General features: G+C 44.0%; 1 protein-coding gene across 4 annotated transcripts in view; it reads right to left on the bottom strand.

Moving 5' to 3' along the window:
* LOC115199072 (ankyrin repeat and sterile alpha motif domain-containing protein 1B) overlaps positions 1 to 19804 on the bottom strand; it is a 310469-nt gene that overhangs the window by 160190 nt on the left and 130475 nt on the right. For all 4 annotated transcript variants that reach the window (XM_029761613.1, XM_029761611.1, XM_029761614.1 and 1 more), the window contains exons 12-13: positions 11187 to 11340; positions 75 to 217 (exon numbers count right to left, since the gene is read on the bottom strand). In XM_029761613.1, coding sequence (XP_029617473.1) covers positions 75 to 217; positions 11187 to 11340 — 297 coding nt within the window. The remainder of the gene's footprint in view (positions 1 to 74; positions 218 to 11186; positions 11341 to 19804) is intronic.

Here is a 19804-nt window from a genome sequence, read left to right as displayed (position 1 = left end):
CCAAATACACCATTCACCTTGTGTGTGTGTGTGTGTGTGTGGGGCGCGGGGGAGGTTTACATTATGTGGCTCACCTGTGGGCGGATGACCCTGTCAATGCTCTTCAGGGCAGTGTCTGGGGAAGGGGGAGAGCAGTCTGGAGTAGGCCCCGTCGGTGAGGAGCCGTTCCTATGGTTACACAGCTCCGGCTCAGTCACCGTCACCTGGGGAGAGTGGCCTTGAAAGACAGAGAGAGACAGAGAGAGAGACAGAGAGAGAGAGAGAGAGATAGAGAGAGAGAGAGACAGAGAGACAGAGAGAGCGAGAGAGGGGGTGGGGGGTGGAGAGAGAGAGAGAGAGACAAGAGAAAGGGGGGTAGATTTAATTAAGCCTGGATCAAACGAAGAGCAATCCAAACAGAGAGATAGAACAGCAGGTATCCATGGAGGGTCAAGGCTGCAACGCATTTCCACTGGAGTTAGTTCAGATGTGAACCTCAGATGTGGCAGCTGCCATGCGCGCTCAAATGGCCAACCTTAAACTGGCACATCTTTCTTTCTGTCTTAAATATCTCACACATGATATAACACACACACACACACACACCTCTGAAGGAGTGAGAGAGGTAAGAGTGGTCTGACAAGGACTCAGATGTCAGAGTTGATTTCCCCAGTGTGTGATCAGTTAGGGAGAAAATAAGAAACTGAGAGGGAGGAGAGGAAAGAGAAGGAGGGTGGACGGAATCTAATCTCTCACCCACATTAAAGGGAAAAACCATCCATTTCAATCACCAGTCAATAAGAGAGACGTACACACGCTCCCAGAAGTGTGTGTGTGTGTGTGTGTGTGTCCGTGCACGTGTAGTCTATCCGTCAGTCCTTGTCGTGCGAAACAAACATACAGACACTCAAATATTTGTCCAATTAGACGTTGACACAGACATGGGGAATCACACTGAGGTATCCTTCTCAAGAGGACCCGGAGGACATGTTATCTCCCAGGGGTCAAAACAAAAAAAGTGGCCTTATTAAGTACCTGGAGTAATTAGTAGCATTCTGTGTTTTCCCATGCAAAAGTGATTGCTTTTGATAAAAACACTTTATTAGAAGAAAAAAAATATTTGAAAAAAAATGTATACAGTACCTGTCAAAAGTTTCTCTTTATTTGTACTATTTTCTACATTGTAGAATAATAGTGAAGACATCAAAACTATGAAATAGCACATATGGAATCATGTGTGCAAAACTGTCAAAGGATGGCTACTTTGAAGAATCTAAAATATAAAATACATTTCGATTTGTTAAACACTTTTTTGATTACTACATGATTCCATGTGTTCTTTCATAGTTTTGATGTCTTCACTATTATTCTACAATGTAGAAAATAGTCCAAATATAGAAAAACCTCTTGAATGAGTAGGTGTCCAAACTTTTGACAGGTACTGTATATTTTATGTAAAATGTATGTTGTATGTTTCTGGACAATGCAACATGCTGCCTTGTTGACAACATGACCGAGCAGCACAGGGGACTGTTCCATGTGAGAATGGCGCTCCTTCCTCCCCATCCTTTGCCCGGTGCCCTGCAGCTCAGTATATTCAAAACAGCCCAGTGACTCACAAGGCTCTTGTCTGTTGTCATGGTTGGAGCCATATCCTACAGGAGGGCAGCGCTCCATCAACAGGGTTGGAGAGCCATGTCCTAACGTATTGCACAAGATGACTGCAGGTATTTACTTAAAATGTAGCGACAAATTTATAACATCAAATCAAATTTTATTGGTCGCATACGCATATTTAGCAGATGTTATTGCGGGTGTAGTGAAATGCTTATTATTAAAATATAAACTCAGTAAAAAAAGAAACGTCCTCTCACTGTCAACTGTGTTTATTTTCAGCAAACTTAACATGTGTAAATATTTGTATGAAAATAACAAGATTCAACAACTGAGACATAAACTGAACAAGTTCCACAGACATGTGACTAACAGAAATTGAATAATGTGTCCCTGAACAAAAGGGGGTTCAAAATCAAAAGTAACAGTCAGTATCTGGTGTGGCCACCAGCTGTATTAAGTACTGCAGTGCATCTCCTCCTGGTTATTTGGATTTTTACGAATTATCTTTGAAAGACAGGGTCCTGAAAAAGGGACTTTTCTTTTTTTTGCTGAGTTTATATTGAAATGTATTCAAAAAAATATAAGAAATTGTTTCAATAGTATTGACGGTATTGAAAAACTCAAATCTAGACATCGAAGCCAGTTTCACTGCGTTTTTTCGTTGTTCCCCTCTAATCAGGGATTGATGTAGAACAGGGACACCAGGTAGGTGCAATTAATGAATCAGATAGAACAGAAAACCAGTAGGTTCTGGACCTCGTATGGTAAGTGTTGAATACCCCTGGTACATACAGTATACCATCCAAACCTATCTGGGAGGAAGAAAGTGTTTGAATGAGAAGATATGTAGAGAGACAGAGATAAACAGACAGAGGGAGAGAGACAGGGGGAGAGGGAGAGAGACAGAGATAAACAGACAGAGGGAGAGAGACAGGGGGAGAGGGAGAGAGACAGAGATAAACAGACAGAGGGAGAGAGACAGGGGGAGAGGGAGAGAGACAGAGATAAACAGACAGAGGGAGAGAGACAGGGGGAGAGGGAGAGAGACAGAGATAAACAGACAGAGGGAGAGAGACAGGGGGAGAGGGAGAGAGACAGAGATAAACAGACAGAGGGAGAGAGACAGGGGAGAGGGAGAGAGACAGAGATAAACAGACAGAGGGAGAGAGACAGGGGGAGAGGGAGAGAGACAGAGATAAACAGACAGAGGGAGAGAGACAGGGGGAGAGGGAGAGAGACAGAGATAAACAGACAGAGGGAGAGAGACAGGGAGAGAGGGAGAGAGACGGGGAGAGGGAGAGAGACAGAGATAAACAGACAGAGGGAGAGAGACAGGGGGAGAGGGAGAGAGACAGAGAGCGATAGAGAGAGGGGGGGGGCGATCAGAGGGATAAATATAGACAGATATGGTATTATCTATTTTCTTGTAGAGTAAATAAGCCTGTCAGCACTGATGTTTGACGTGAGGGTGTGTGTGTGTTACAAAGACAGTCTGAGGGAGGTAGTTGATGGGAGATGTAGCGAGAGGTAGAGAAAGAGTGGGCTATATAAGATAGAGAGATACAGCAGAGAGAGGAGCGAGAGGGAGGAAGAAAGAATTTGTATGAGAGAGAGAAGATGGGTAGAGAGACAGAAAGGGGAAGACAGAAAGGGGGAGACAGAGAGAGACAGCGAGACAGCGAGACAGAGAGAATTAGAAAGAGAGAGAGAGAGAGGGGCGATCAGAGGTATAATATAGACAGATATGGTATTTTTCTGTAGAGTAAATAAGCCTGTCAGCACTGATGATTGGCGAGAGGGTGTGTGTGTGTGTGTGTGTGTGTGTGTGTGTGTGTGAGTGTGTGTACCATAGCTCTTTCAAAGTAGCATGTTGTTTTGTTGCACATTCGACACTGAAGGAAAATCCTGTATGAGATGTAGCTTTGAAAGGCAGTCCTGTAATTGGTGCATTCTGCGACACAGTAGTGGGAGCTTAACTGTAATTGGTTAATGGGGTATGGGATTGGGAGCATGTGAGCTGTACACACACGCATTAACCCAAACACACACAAACACGCGCATAAATCCAAACACACAAACACATACTGTACACACACACACACCCTATATAGCCCCAGGATAATATCCCACCAGTACATACTGTACAGCAGGGATCATCAACTAGATTCAGCCATGGGCATATTTTTTCTTGAGCGGATGGTCGAGGGGCCAGAACATAATTATAAATAATTTGTAGACTGCAAGAAGCCCAAACAGATATCATATTTGACTAAAACATAATCATTTCAAAACTTGCTTATATTTGCATACAATCACATCACTATGAGCTGATTTGCTGGTCTTTTTACAGTCTTTTATGTCTAACAAGTTACATTTTGCTCATTAAATCTTAGGGGGGGGGGCAAATAAAATCCCCTGCGGGCCAAATTCGGCCCGCTGGCCGCCAGTTGGGGTACCCTGCTGTACTGCATGCCTGCATTAACTAGCTGTACAGCTGGTCTGGCCTATGAACACAGACTGGTCTGTCTGTGCTGCTAACACACAGACTGTCTTTGTAACACACACACACGGAATAAGCTTGAGAACCTCCAACCGGACAGGAGGAGAGGGGGAGCCCAGATACTTCACACCCAGGGAAAGAGCATCCAAACTGGGCTTTCAGAGAGCAAAACCCCCTCTCTCTGGAACTATTCTAAAACAGCTTGACATGACACAGCAAAACAAAAGCTTGCACCACAACTGGGCACCTGACAAAACGCTAACACACACACACACACACACACACACACACACACTCTTTTCTCTGTCTTTATCGGTGTGTCCACACTTGAACTTTAACCTATGAAACTTCTGAGCCTCAGATCTAAAAGAGTGTTTATGAACATGAAATCATGTGCAATTCTAACGGCCCATAATTTGGAGGGGGTGATTCTAGTCATTTGATGTTCAGCTGTCTGTGGATCAACAGGCCCAGAACTTTCACAACTTCCAGCTCCATGCCACAACCAGAGCTATCTAAAACCATTTCAGAGATGAGCTATCTTGCCCTAGTGATACCGCACCAGAGCTATCTAAAACCATTTCAGAGATGTGCTATCTTGCCCTAGTGATACCGCACCAGAGCTATCTAAAACCATTTCAGAGATGAGCTATCTTGCCCTAGTGATACCGCACCAGAGCTATCTAAAACCATTTCAGAGATGAGCTATCTTGCCCTAGTGATACCGCACCAGAGCTATCTAAAACCATTTCAGAGATGAGCTATCTTGCCCTAGTGATACCGCACCAGAGCTATCTAAAACCATTTCAGAGATGAGCTATCTTGCCCTAGTGATACCGCACCAGAGCTATCTAAAACCATTTCAGAGATGTGCTATCTTGCCCTAGTGATACCGCACCAGAGCTATCTAAAACCATTTCAGAGATGTGCTATCTTGCCCTAGTGATACCGCACCAGAGCTATCTAAAACCATTTCATTTGATGGCTATTATCTTGGCCTTTTTCATATCACAGATCAGTGGTTCTCAGACGGATTTGGAAGTTTTCTTGCGAGTAACCTAGTAAACAAAAACAATGTTTCAAGCCAGGATCTGCCGCTGAAGGAATAAGCCTTGAGCTAAAAGTTTGCAGAAGCTTTATCCCAACAATTATGATATTTTTTTTTAATCATTGAACAATTGCTGGAGACTCACAGGGATGTGTATGGCTTTGTTCTAGCCTTGCACTAACTAACAACAACTGCTTCAACTAATCAACTTATGATCAAACAGCTGACTGTCATAAATCCTTCAACCCCGATCCAAGTATGTCTTAGGTACTTCAAGGTTTTGAGTTGATATTTTTTGCTCAGTAGAAACATAGTTATTAGCATAGTAATATTGTATAGGCTGTGTTCAAACCTAGTCTGCCCTCTTGATATGAAAAGCATATTGTACCATCTGTCTCCTACCGTATTGGTCTGTCTCATGATAATTTGAGTGTTCAGCCTTGCCATACTGATAATAATATCCATCTTGGTAGTATTCCACAACCCCAGCCTCTGACTCTAGAGAGATATGGTGTTGACTCTGTATGCATGAACACAGGTGGTTGGTCAATTACATGTGAATATTCATGAGCAGTTCACCACTCCTCATTAATGATTCAAACAAAATGGCTGCCAACAAGTGGCGGGGAAAATCTCAGAGCACGGGAGGGAGGAGTGAAAGTGTGTGTGTGTGTGTAACGTGTGTGTATGCCTCACGATTCCTCCCACACCCCTCCCCTCCTTGCCCCCCTTGCCCATACTCAATGGGGCATGACTGTTCTAATGGCAGAGCCTGGAGAGTTAGTTGTGCTTCTTATTTCGTGTTGTCGTTGGTTAGTCAGAGCACAATTACCCAAATGTCACCTCCAGAGCTTCATCACGGGGGGAAATGGACTGGAACAGAACGACATCTTGGCTTTAGCCTCAGGGAAAGAAGGGAAGGAGGATAAAGGAGGAGGGAGCAGAGAGGAGTGGAAGCATTGGATCGGAGGAAGGGAAGGGTAGATGCTGTGGGAGGGTCAATTGAAAGTGAAAGTTTGTGTGTGTCAAGAAGTATTTTCTGGTGTGTGTGTGTGTGTGTGTGTGTGTGTGTGTGCGTGCGTGCCTGTCTGTGTATATTTGGTGTGTGTGTGTATGTGTGTGACTGCAGGAGCCCATGTGTTTACCCTGGGAGTCGATAGCTATTACTGCTAACCACTTAGCGGTGACAGCTAGCCGTCTGTCTCCTGCCCTGTACGTGATTGCAGGCCTCTAAGCCTCATCGCCACTATCTTAAGACACCCAGCTTTCAAAGGACCCATAATATCCCTGTCTGTGGGCTCCTATATTCGCTGTGACATTGTACAGTATATAAGAGTCCCTTACTATTCTAGCTGTTTGCTAAATGTAACTGCATGGGGACAGATTGCTACTGTCTTCCCCCCCATTGACGTTTCCTGTTGTGCTGAAGAGGTTTCATTATGCAGTATGTGTAGCCTATGTGTTTCTGCAGCACACACAGAGACACAGTGGCTGTGAACGGTCCGTTTGAGGTGATCTTACATTGTGAAGGAGAGAGGGCGAGAAAGAGAGAGGGAGAGAGAGAGAGGGAGAGAGAGAGAAAGATAGATTGAAGAGTACATTTAAGTAGATAGCCTTGCAGTTTCCCCTGTCAGTGTAAGACAATGCATACTGTGAGACAGCATGGTTATTTTTGGTGGACGCTACTGACTTAGTCATCATCTCTGAGGACAAGTTAGTAGTCCCTATGTCATCCCTAAGTCCCTATGCCCCAGCCAGGTAGGTCTGCAGTAACAGACAGTAAGGAGATAGATCTGCCTGTTGCGCTGCCAGCTAACTCTGCAGCGTAGGACAGCATGCGACTGGGCTAGGGTTGAATACTGGGAACCGGGTTACTGAAATTTACTGAGATTTCCTGCCCAAACTCCAATCCCCTTTTCCCTGGATAAATAACTGCGAGAAACCGGTATATTATAATAAATGATTTCTATGAACAGCATGCCATGAAATGGAACTATTAAATGATATGCAATGTCTAGATCTTGCTTCTCTACAGCCTTCTCTCTGCATGATCAATCATCAACGCTCAGGGTGGGGACAGTTTACAACGCATGTTTCATCTCATCACGGTAAATCTTTATCTGTGACAGATAGGCCGACATTTCCTGCAACATAGTCTATGCTACAGTAATATATAGACTGAATGCGCGTCTGATTTACACATCTCCATCTGGCTTTCGGAGGTCACCTTATTTTTTTATTGGAAAGATAGTTTTTTGGTTTTAAACAGCCTATCACTGGAATATCATTGCTTTAAATCAGAGTGCATGTGAGCACTCTCTCGCAGTCTCTCTCTCTCCCCATCAATTCCATTCAAATTGCATCCAAAATAGATAACCCTGTTCAAGAATCTACTAGAAAATCTACGGCAAGATCTAAAAATGGTTGTCTAGCAATGATCAACAACCAATTTGACAGAGCTTGAAGAATTTTGAAAGGAATAATAGGCAAATATTGCACATTCCAGGTGTGGAAAGCTCTTATAGACTTACCCAGATAGACTCACAGCTGTAATCGGGCTCCCGAGTGGCGCAGTGGTCTAAGACACTGCATCTCAGTGAAAAAGGCATCACTGCAGTACCTGGTTCAAATCCAGGCTGCATCACATCCGGCCGTGATTGGGAGTCCCATAGGGCGGCGCACAATTGGCCCAGCGTTGTCCGGGTTTGGCCGGGGTAGGCGTCATTGTAAATAAGAATTTGTTCGTAACTGACTTGCCTAGTTAAATAAAAAATAAAACCACTGCCAAAGGTGCTTCTACAGAGTAGTGACTCAGGCGTGTGAATACTTATGGCAATCAGATATTTCTGTATTTCATTTTCAAAACATGTTTTCACTTTGTCATTGGGTGTGAAAAAATATATATTTAATACATTTTGAATTCAGGCTGTAACACAACAACATGTGTAATAGAGTTCAATCTTGGTTTCATCAGACCAGAGAATTTCTCATGGTCTGAAAGTCCTTTAGGTACCTTTTGGCAAACTCCAAGCGGGCTGTCATGTGGTCTGGCCACTCTACCAAAAAGGCCTGATTGGTGGAGTGTTGCAGAGATGGGAGAACCTTCCTGAAGGACAACCATCTCCACAGAGGATCTCTGGAGCTCTGTCAGAGTGACCATCGGGTTCTTGGTCACCTCCCTGACCAAGGCCCTTCTCCCCCAATTGGTCAGTTTGGCCGGGCGGCCATTTCTAGGAAGATTATTGGTGGTCCAAAACTTCTTCCATTTAAGAACGATGGAGGCCACTGTGTTCTTGGGGACCTTCAATGCTGCAGAAATGTTTTGGTAACCTTCCCCAGACCTGTGCCTCGACACAATCCTGTCTCTGAGCTCCACCGACAATTCCTTCAACCTCATGGCTTGGTTTTTATGCTCTGACATGCACTGTCAACTGTGGGACCTTTATATAGACAGGTGTGTGCCTTTCCAAATCATGTCCAATCAATTTAATTTACCACAGGTGGACTCCAGTCAAGTTGTAGAAACATCTCAGGATGCACCTGAGCTCAATTTCGAGTCTCATAGCAAAGGGTCTGAATACTTATGTAAATAAGGTATTTCTGTTTTTTATGTTTCATACATTTGCAAATGTAATACATTTTAGAATAAGGCTGTAACGTAACAAAATGTGGACAAAGTCAAGGGGTCTGAGTACTTTCTGAATACACTGTAGCTAGCTTTGTTTTTCTGTTGTGCGAAATGTGTGGTAGCTTATAATGTATATCAAAGGCTATGTCTTGGATAACGGCACAATCATTTGGGTTTTTTGGTGCTTGAGATCATAACATGTCTAATGTATGGCTCATAAAATGTCTTTAATGTATGGCTCATAAAATGTCTTTAATGTATGGCTCATAAAATGTCTTTAATGTATGGCTCATAAAATGTCTAATGTATGGCTTATCAGGCTCAGGTAGCATCAGGCTTGAATTTTCATGCTGATCAAAACTCTAATCAATTCCAGACATATTGATGTGCTTTATACGCTTCTAATTTTGTCAGGAAAAACAGGGTTATCCGGGAGAAAAGTGATTTATTCTTGGGATGAATCATTTGTAAAATACCAGGGAAATGTTCAGCCCCAGACCGGGCTCTTCTCTTTGTTCCATGTCTCTCTCGCACTCTTTCGGTCGGTCCTTCTCTCTATCTCTCGCTTTCTCTCCATGTCTCTCTCACACTCTCTCTCTGTCTCTTCTTGTTCCTTTTCTCTCTCCAGAAAAGAGAAAGTGTGAGTGGCTCCCAGTCATGTCCCATTACAGATCTGAGTGATTGGGCTGAATGCAGGAATCCCTGATTCCCCCCAGCAGTCCTCTGATTAGTTTAGTTAGCACTCCTCCTGAGCTGACCCCCGGAGAAATCTCACCTCTGAAGTCTGTGAAGGAGTGACTCAGAGTGACTGTCCTTGTAGACTGACATGAAGAAGCTCCACACACACCAGAGATGTATACAACTGCATGTAAGTTTCCTTTACCCATTAGAAGTCAATCACACAGCAAAATCCAACCAAAAAACCAACCAACCAAACAGCCTAACTCTCACCAGGAGTGATTCAACCACAGTTACCATGACAACCCACCGCTGACTCACCACCTTTTTACTGGGAGTGTGGTAGAGGCACAGTTGCCAGGACAACCCGTGGTGTAGCCCACCATGGTATTGGTCGAGAGTAAAATGAGAACCCTGGGCACGGTGCTGCGACGGCTTCGGCAGTGACGGCTTAGAACTGAAACGAGTTCTATGCCCTCGTCAAAAATCGGATCACACACTGACAGAGCGGATATGGTATCAATGACAACGAGTATGTGGACTAGGTATGTGGACCTGCTGCTGAGTGGTGACTGTGTGACAGTTTGGGCTATCTTGATCTCCAGATATCCTTCAGTATGAAACATTACTGAGTCCAGATCTCTTTTATTCACATCCAATAGCTGTGAGGTTGCAGACAGCGGTGACGGGGGTAACTGCGGTTACGGTAGTGACCCTCACCAGTGTTCTGGATACTGTTTTTACTTTATTCTACAATTTCAACATCTACGACTGTGACAGTGTGGCCAATGGTAACGGAGGTGACTGTTGTTACGGAGCTGACCATTGTTGTTCCTGTTATCACTTCATTATATACAGTACCGGTCAAATGTTTGGACACACCTACTCATTCCAGGGTTTTTCTTTATTTTTACTATTTCTACATTGTAGAATAATAGTGAAGACATCAAAAATATGAAATTCCACATATGGAACTCTATGAAGCATTTATTTGGGCTGCAATTTCTGAGGCTGTTAACAGTAATGAACGTATCCTCTGCAGCAGAGGTAACTCTGGGTGTGTAGCCCACCATTCCTGTGGCGGTCCTAATGAGAGCCAGTTTCATCATAGTGCTTGATGGTTTTTGCGACTGCACTTAAAGACATTTTCAAAGTTCTTGACATTTTCCGTATTGACTGACCTTCATGTCTTAAAGTAATGATGGACTGTCATTTCTCTTTGCTTATTTGAGCTGTTCTTGCAATAATATGGATAAGGTCTTTTACCAAACAGGGCTATCTTCTGTATACCACCCCTACCTTGACACAACACAACTGATTGGCTGAAATGCATTAAGACGTAAAGAAATTCAACAAATTAACAAGGCACACCTGTTAATTGAAATGCATTCCAGGTGACTACCTCATGAAGCTGGTTGAGAGAATGCCTAGAGTGTGCAAAGCTGTCATCAAGGCAAAGGGTGGCTATTTGAAGAAAATATATTTTGATTTGTTTAACACTTTTTCGTTTACTACATGATTCCACATGTTATTTCATAGTTTTGATGTCTTCACTATTATTACACAATGTAGAAAATAGTGCAAATAAAGAAGAACCCTTGAATAAGTAGGTGTTGTAAAACCTTTCACCGGTAGTGTATATTCAAAATCTACAGTAGAGCCGGTACTGACAGCGGTGACGGAGGTGAATGTAGTATACAGAGGTTGTTGAACAGGTGGTTTGGGTGTGTCCTTACCGTTGAGGGGGCAGGCGTTGAAGAGGCCGATGTCCAGCGAGCAGGGTTTGCGGGTCACGGCGGTGGTGACGGACTCATACGGATTGTCCTCATCCTCCGGTAAGAACACGTCAAGGGAGGGCGACGGTACGATCTCCGCCGAGCGCTTCGAGTCCTGATAGGGGGAGGGAGGGAGAGAAAGAGAGAGAGAGAGAGAGGGAGGAACATGGTGAGAATGTCGTGAGTAGTTTCACGTGTGGAAACAGAATATTTGTGTGTATGTACATTGACAAGCACGGCCAATGTTCAATGTATAACCTTGAACGTTGGATCAACAATGTTTGTTTACTGCCCTTGGTACCATCAGATCAGGCAAACAACCCATCATCATAACTCATCCACCTCAAGGACACGGTTCAATTCAAACACTGTTCAGGCCTGCTCCCCTGCTGAATCTAGGGAGTTGATTGTACTGCAATTGATTTAATACGCACAGGCACGACCAGATAGAGGAAAACACAAAAAATACACTAAAATACCCCGATTTTGCAACAAAAAAATAAGCAATGACAGAGAGGAAATACATAGAAAATACACAGATTTAGCAACAAAATAATAAGCTAATAGGCAAAACTGTGACAGTATGTTTTATTCTTCTCTCTTTCTTTATAACCCTGTGTAACCAGATGTTGATATAGTAGAAAGACTGGAGACCACATATCCCAGGGTCCCCCTCTACTACTGAGAGGAGATAACCATCACCCTCGCTGAGGCCTCCGGCCCGTCACATGACATAGGGCAAAACCAGACAGCATGACGGCCTCAAGCGTGGTTTCTGAGAAAAATAGCGTGTTGCTCCCTTCAAGTCAAAATAGAAGAAACAATGAGATCATGACTCCATTGCAACTGAGCCAAAATGGCTGATGTCCTGTGTGCAACCAGTTTCATATTGTTCTATTCCTGTGACAGTATGAAAAGGTTGAGACCCAGCGGGTTGACAGAAAAACCCTGGGAACTAAATGTCCCTGTCTATATGGCATATGTGCACCCATGCCAAATCAAAACAACAGTGAGCAATGGAGGGCGCAGGAAAGACAGACATTTCTCACCAGAGACACATGGGCAATAGATGCCTGTGTTTCCCATAATGCACCACTCCATCATCATTACTGAGACATCGCCCGGGTCACCCCACCATATTTGGTTGCCGTGGTACCGCCGTGGCGACGGGGGCGTGGCGTTGTCCATGACTCACCCATGGTGTGTTAATTTCCCCTGAACCCTATCGACTCACCCCTCCTCTCCAACCTCATTGTCTACTACATTACCCAGACACCACTGGGCCATCAATCACGCACTGAACGCATGCAGAGAAGATTAATCATCATCTTTGATTGAATGATCACTCCCTAGATAATCTGTCTCGTGTATACACACACACACACACACACACACACACACACACACACACACACACACACACACGTTCACTACTCAATGTGTCGTATTACACTAGCTAATATACAATTTCAGTCTGTGTACTCCTTTTCTCACACACCCACGTGTTGCCCACACACACACACACACACACACACACACACACACACACACACACACACACACACACACACACACACACACACGTGTTGCGCGCACACACACACACACACACACACACACACACACACACAACCATGTGTTGCACACATACACAAAAGACCAGCAGGTCTATTGAATGAGTCACATTACTCTAGCCCATGTAAAGTACCAGCCGGTGAAGTCACACGTGGTTTCACACAGTAATAGTATGGTACGGGTTAACATTTCACCTCAATATGCTTACAGTCATCAGAAGTAATTACACTCCATAAAAAACTAGAGACAAAAACTGTGGCCCTGCAAATTGAGTCCCCTTAACAGTTACAGCCAAAACCCTTTATACTGAGATTTCCTGATAGATGAAGAACCCAAGAGAGACTGTGTCCTAAATGGCATCCTATTACCTATATAGTGCTCTACTTTTGACTGGAGCCCTAATGCATGTGCCCTGGTCAAAAGTAGTGCACTATAAAGGAAACAGGGTGCCAATTGGGACGCAGCCTTTCTCTGGCGCTATCATGGGTTCCCCTTCTGGGGCTTATTAGACAACTTGGGTTCTTTGTGCAACCCATCTCTGGATGCAGTGGTCCGGAGGGAGAAGACAGGAATGCCTCTGTCTTTATCCTCCACATCAAACCCTCTTTCTCTTTTCTCATTCTCTATCCTCTCTGACTTCCTAATGTACATCATGTTCCCTCCCTGTCACAATATCCCTTTCATCACTTTTCTCCCGCTCTGTCTTCTCTTATTTCACGTTCTCTCTCTGTCTTTCTCTCGCTCTCTCTGAAACACTTTTTTGCATAAATCTACAAACCAATAACCCACTCTCTGGCTTTTTATTCTCTCTTTTTCTCTTCATCCCTGAAGTTTACTTTTCTGCCTGTGTAAAGAACACACCAGCACCTCAGCCTCTCCCTCCTCCTCTCCCTATCTCCCTATCTCCCTTCCACCCAGCCATCTCAGGGAGAGAGGCAGTGGAGGAACTCCAAACTTACTACGGAGAGAATAAAACAGACGAGAGCAACGCAGCGATGAACTGAGAGAACCAGAGAAAGAGAGAGAAAGAGATGAAAGCCTAGTGGATACATTCCAACTTACTTCAGAGTAACTACAATAGTTTTACTGAATCCCGAGGAAAGGAGGGTGGAAAATGAGTTCGAGAAAAGGGCTGGTTCAGAGGAAGGGAAGGAAGTATGCTACAGTGGGTTTGAAGCAGGGATTTCCTCCCTCTCTTTCAGTCTCCCTGTCTCTCTCTCAAACACAATTTTGTTCTATTTGTTCTCCTATCTATCTAAATAGGTAAAAGTCGTTCAACTCAAAGCGAGAGCCATTCTCTACTACCTCAGACGCTTTAGTCCCCCACTCCCCAGTCCCCACCTCTTCAGACTCCCACTCAATCAGAAAGTGTGTAAAGGCCAGCGCACCAGAGACGCCACACCACCATCTGCATACCAAGTCAACTCAGAGGTGCTAAGGCAGTTTGTGTTACCTGTTAATAGTTGATCCCACCTCCACTTCCTGGTGTAGGGGGTGAGAAGGTTGAGTAGGTTCACGCAATGAGCTCCATGTCCAAACACAAACAAGACGGTGTCTTAAACACACACTTACTCTCTTTCCCTCTCTCTCCCTCTCTCCTCACTCCTCCCTCGCTCTCTCTCTCTTTATCTGTGGAGAGATAGGACACAGAGGAACTTGTGTGTCTGCCACAGGAAGGGAACAGACAAAAAGAGTCCTCCTCCGGCCACTAATTAGCAGTCTCTTAGCAGTGTGTGTGTGTGTGTGTGTGTGTGTGTGTGTGTGTGTGTGTGTCAGGCTGGTAACCCAAATAGGAAATCTGTTGATACTACAGTCACGTCCCTGGAGCTACCATCCTGCAGGACATGTGACCCTGACCCGACTAACATCTCTCAGGTTGTGTTCTGTGTGTGTGCTTGCAGACTTACAGGTTCTTTTCAAAAGGTTCATCTTATTTTTTCATTTCTTGACCAAAATAATACAACAATAAAGAGCAAAACAGAACAGCCACTTTTTTCATTCAATCTCTCTTCCTCCCTCTCTCATTCCACATATCCCACTCCTCCTGGTTTCTGTCCCCTAAGTACTGTGCAAACAATCTCTCACTCGCTCTTTAACCCACTCCTCTTTCCCTCACTCCCCTATCCCTGCCTAACAGACAGTCCAAGCAGTTCAGACTGCAGCAGATATGAAGGACGCTGTACTTCATTGGAATTTCCTCATATTTGATTAGAGGAGGGGGTCAGGAACCATCGTAGAGGAACGGACAATAGTCCCTCTGAGACCATCCCACAACACAATGGGGGGGGAATGAGAGCAAGAGGGGGGAGAGATAGGGGGGGGGGGGTGAGCGAGCGAGAGCGCGAGAGAGAGAGGGACAGCCTCTAAGAATGGTATTTTACTCAGAGGACAGCTAATCCTAGAGAAATCAGTTACCTCAGCATTAGCTTACTGAGCTCACCCCAGAGAAATCCTCTCCTTTCAGGAAATCACTCCACCTCCCCAACATGGCCTCCCTAAGTAGAGCCGGTGCCAGAAACAGTTTCCCTGAGCATCATTACTAACCCCATGGACTTGAGAAAACTGCTAGAGCAGGGCCCACAAGGTACACAGCCATGGGGAGTGCTCCATATCACTCAGGTTTATGGTCATTTTGTTAGGTAGTAAGGGCTTATTCAGGACTGAATATGGATGAAGAATCAAGACTATTGATCTATTGGGATTATATTTGATTTCCATTTCTTCAGTGCAAAAATGATGATGATGGTAATGGTGATGACAACGACGATGACAATGGTGAAAACGATAAGGATGAGTTATCATAATTACCATGTAATTATCCGTTCCACCGTAGCTCTTCCCTGGATAGAACTGCCTGATTTGGACACAGTGATGACATCGGCATTCATTACTCCTGTAACATACTGTACACACCTGCTCTTCATTAACAAGGGCGTAACTATAGCAACCAGTTGAGTCATCTGAGCACGGAACATCTGCAGTCTCCAGAGTAGAACATCAAGGACAGCCTCTTCATCAGAACCTCAGGCAGGTGCTCCAACTAACTGATCAACTTTTCTCGTGAACGTTCGCCTTTCATTTCGGTCTTGAGAAAGGCCTTGCAGCCCGAAATCTCGATATTACAGTTTGAGATGCACTGAAATCTTCAAGAGATACAGAAAATGAACCCAAGAAAGTGTTTACCGCTGATCAACGAGCACATTAGGTTCTACTCACACTAACACTGATCTGAAATCTGCTTGTGGATTGACTGACACAGTACATCAAATCATTGGTTCTCATCACTCTGAACTAGATAAGACAACACAAACGGATCTGGGACCAGGCTAGTGTCCTTTCTCGCATCTACTGATACTAGGGGAGCAATTATTTCGCATTGATAGATTACTTTATACAGAAAACCACCTGCCAACTCCCTCGTTTAGCTAGTGTAGGTCTCTAACTTGTTCCTCAGTCCTCGTTTAGCTAGTGTAGGTCTCTAACTTGTTCCTCAGTCCTCGTTTAGCTAGTGTAGGTCTCTAATTTGTTCCTCAGTCCTCTTTAACTAGTGTAGGTCTCTAACTTGTTCCTCAGTCCTCGTTTAGCTAGTGTAGGTCTCTAACTTGTTCCTCAGTCCTCATTTAGCTAGTGTAGGTCTCTAACTTGTTCCTCAGTCCTCGTTTAGCTAGTGTAGGTCTCTAACTTGTTCCTCAGTCCTCGTTTAGCTAGTGTAGGTCTCTAACTTGTTCCTCAGTCCTTGTTGAGCTAGTGTAGGTCTCTAACTTGTTCCTCAGTCCTTGTTTAGCTAGTGTAGGTCTCTAACTTGTTCCTCAGTCCTCGTTTAGCTAGTGTAGATCTCTAACTTGTTTTTCAGTCCTCGTTTAGATAGTGCAGGTCTCTAACTTGTTTTTTAGTCCCCGCTTAGCTAGTGTAGGTCTCGGACTTATTCTTCAGCCCTCCGATGACACCAAGCACCAGTATCCAGCGGCCATTCCTATAATCATGTGATGCAGATTATATGCTGCAGAAATGCCACTTTCCAAGGAGATGATTTCTGCCTCCACTTGGATTCCACAGCAACTTCCTTACCACTTGTGAGGAACAGAGCTGAATCATAAAATATGACGAGTTGTATATTAGCTGGTTATGAAGGCCTGGGATGACTCAGTCAGTATGACTCTCTAGGAGGGACCATAAAGTATATATGACGCAGTGGGGACCCTTAGTATGTGTGGTAGGGGCCTCCCTCTCTCTGTGGAGAGGAAGAGGATTTATGACCTTTGTAGAGTGGCTGTATGGTCCAACTGTTAAATCATACCAGAGAGAGAGAGAGAGAGAGAGAGAGAGAGAGAGGCAGAGAGATAGGTAGACGGGGATGCCTAGGAGAGGAGAAATGGGTTAGAGAAAGGTTGAGATGGGTTAGAGAAAGGAGAGATGGGTTAGAGAAAGGAGAGATGGGTTAGAGAAAAGAGAGAGTTCCCAAACATGCCACTTTCACTGCTGTCACCCCAAAACCACAACATTTAAATAGGTATCATTTAAAGGAGAGATGACATTAACCATAATAAACTACAACGCCCTTGAATACTGCCTTGAAACTAAGTGGACTTCTTGTGCAATGGCTTGGGACTTTGAATAAGTGCACTAAAGAAGACTGGATATGCATAATATGTTTATTTTCTCCTATCACAGCCATTTAACTTATTTATGTTGTATGTATGGGGGACAAAAGAAGGGGGGTAGTCATTCAAAAAACATGTCAACCACTATTATTTCACACAGAGTGAGGCCATATAATTTATCATGTGATTTGTTAAGCCAAGTTTGACTTCTGAACTAATTTAGGCTTGCCTAAACAAAGGGGAGAGTAATTATGCAACAACTATATTTTCAGTTATTTAAGTTTTATTAAGTTGCAAAGTAGAACCCCCATAGGCTAATACTGTATTACGTCATCTAATAGCATCATAGCCAACATCAGCAACGCCAGCCGAGACTGAACTTTAGCAGTAGACAGTGAGTTGTGAGAAAACGCTGACTTGACTAGAAGGATTAGCCAGTGGGAACCAATCGCATGCTAACTGTATTAGCTAATGTATGAATATTTAACATGGAAATGCCAGGGAAGATGAATAGTGTTGCACATAAACATTAGCGACGGTAACACAATCATAAACTAACTGTGTTGGTCGTATGGATTATGAGAGAGTAATGACACACATGGGTAAGCATGCATACACACACACACACACACACACACACACAAACAAACGTGTGCTCATAAGCACACACAAACACACAACCACCTGCGTGGACACACACACACACACACACACACACACACACACACACACACACACACACACAATGCATTAACCATAAATACGAGCTGAAAAAGCATAATCACATATTTCTGATGAAAAGTCATCAGAGTGCTCAACAAAACAGTGTCTTGTCTATACTCGGTTTGGTGTTTTTATGAAATAGATTACATTCAATCGTTTTTAATAATAGCTAAAGTTTGTATTTCTACTGGTTCCATGACGGGGTCAGCCTTTAGGCCGACCCTGTCAGTTTGTGTCCCGGATTCCTGCTAAGTAGCAGTTAGCCTGCTCCGTTTTCATGATGGCTAGCAGCTAACGGTAGCAGTGCTATCCCACCAGTGGTTTTATCCAAAGCTGGAAGATGATTTTATACAAGATGCAGATCAGGTGGAACTGGAAAATGGACAGGGATTTGTCTGCCCTAAATGTACCACCATCAAGCATCTTAGGGAAGAGATCCTCTGGCTGTTAGCTCGGCTGAGAGAAAAGGAAACTTGCTTTCTAAGTACACAGACCTTGCTGTAACGCAGTCAAACCTAATCTCAGTTTTAAATGCATCCTATAGCAAAGCTGTATTTGTATTTATTAGGGATCCCATTAGCTGTTGCAAAGGCAGCAGCTACTCTTCCTGGGGTCCAAACACATTAAGGCACTTATTAAAGAAAAGATAAAACAGTAAATCATATAACATTATTACACCCCTACATATCTACAATACAACATGTATAACACCACAATACAACCATATTACAATGCACGTGTGTGTAGAGTACATGTGCAAGCACTTGTGTGTGTATGCGTGTATCTGTTCCTGTGTGTGTCTCTTCACAGTCCCCGCTGTTCCATTAGGTGTATATTGACCTGTTTTTTAAATCTGATTCTACTGCTTGCATCAGTTACCTGATGTGGAATAGAGTTCCATGTAGTCGTGGCTCTATGTAGTGCTGGGCACCTCCCATAGTCTGTTCTGGACTTGGGGACTGTAAAGAGACCTTGTGTCATGTCTTGTGGGGTATGCATGGGTGTCCGAGCTGTATGCTAGTAGTTTAACTTGTTATGGATAGGGGGCAGTATTTTCACGGCCGGATAAAAAACGTACCCGATTTAATCTGGTTATTACTCCTGCCCAGAAACTAGAATATGCATATAATTAGTAGCTTTGGATAGAAAACTCTCCAAAGATTCTAAGACTGTTTGAAAGGTGTCTGTGAGTATAACAGAACTCAAATGGCAGGCCAAAACCTGAGAAGATTCTGTACAGGAAGTACCCTGTCTGACCATTTCTTGGCCTTCTTTGTCATCTCTATCCAAAACAGAGGATCTCTGCTGTAACGTGACACTTTCTAAGGCTCCCATAGGCTCTCAGAAGGCGCCAGAACGTTGAATGATGTCTCTGGCTGAAAAACAGTAGCGCATTTGGATAGTGGTCGATCTGAGAACAATGAGACGGGTGCGCGCGTGCACATGAAGAGGCCATTTTACATTTTCAGTCTTTGAACGAAAACAACGACTCCCGGTCGGAATATTATCGCTATTTTACGAGAAAAATCGCATAAAAATTGATTTTAAACAGCGTTTGACATGCTTCGAAGTACGGTAATGGAATATTTTGTATTTTTTTGTCACGAAACGCGCCAGCGCGTCACCCTTCGTTACCCTTCGGATAGTGTCTTGAACGCACGAACAAAACGCCGCTATTTG

Source organism: Salmo trutta, chromosome 8 (assembly GCF_901001165.1).
Source record: "Salmo trutta chromosome 8, fSalTru1.1, whole genome shotgun sequence".
Lineage (NCBI taxonomy): Eukaryota > Metazoa > Chordata > Actinopteri > Salmoniformes > Salmonidae > Salmo > Salmo trutta.
Note: the sequence above shows the minus strand (reverse complement) of the source record. Positions and strands in the feature narration are given on the sequence as shown.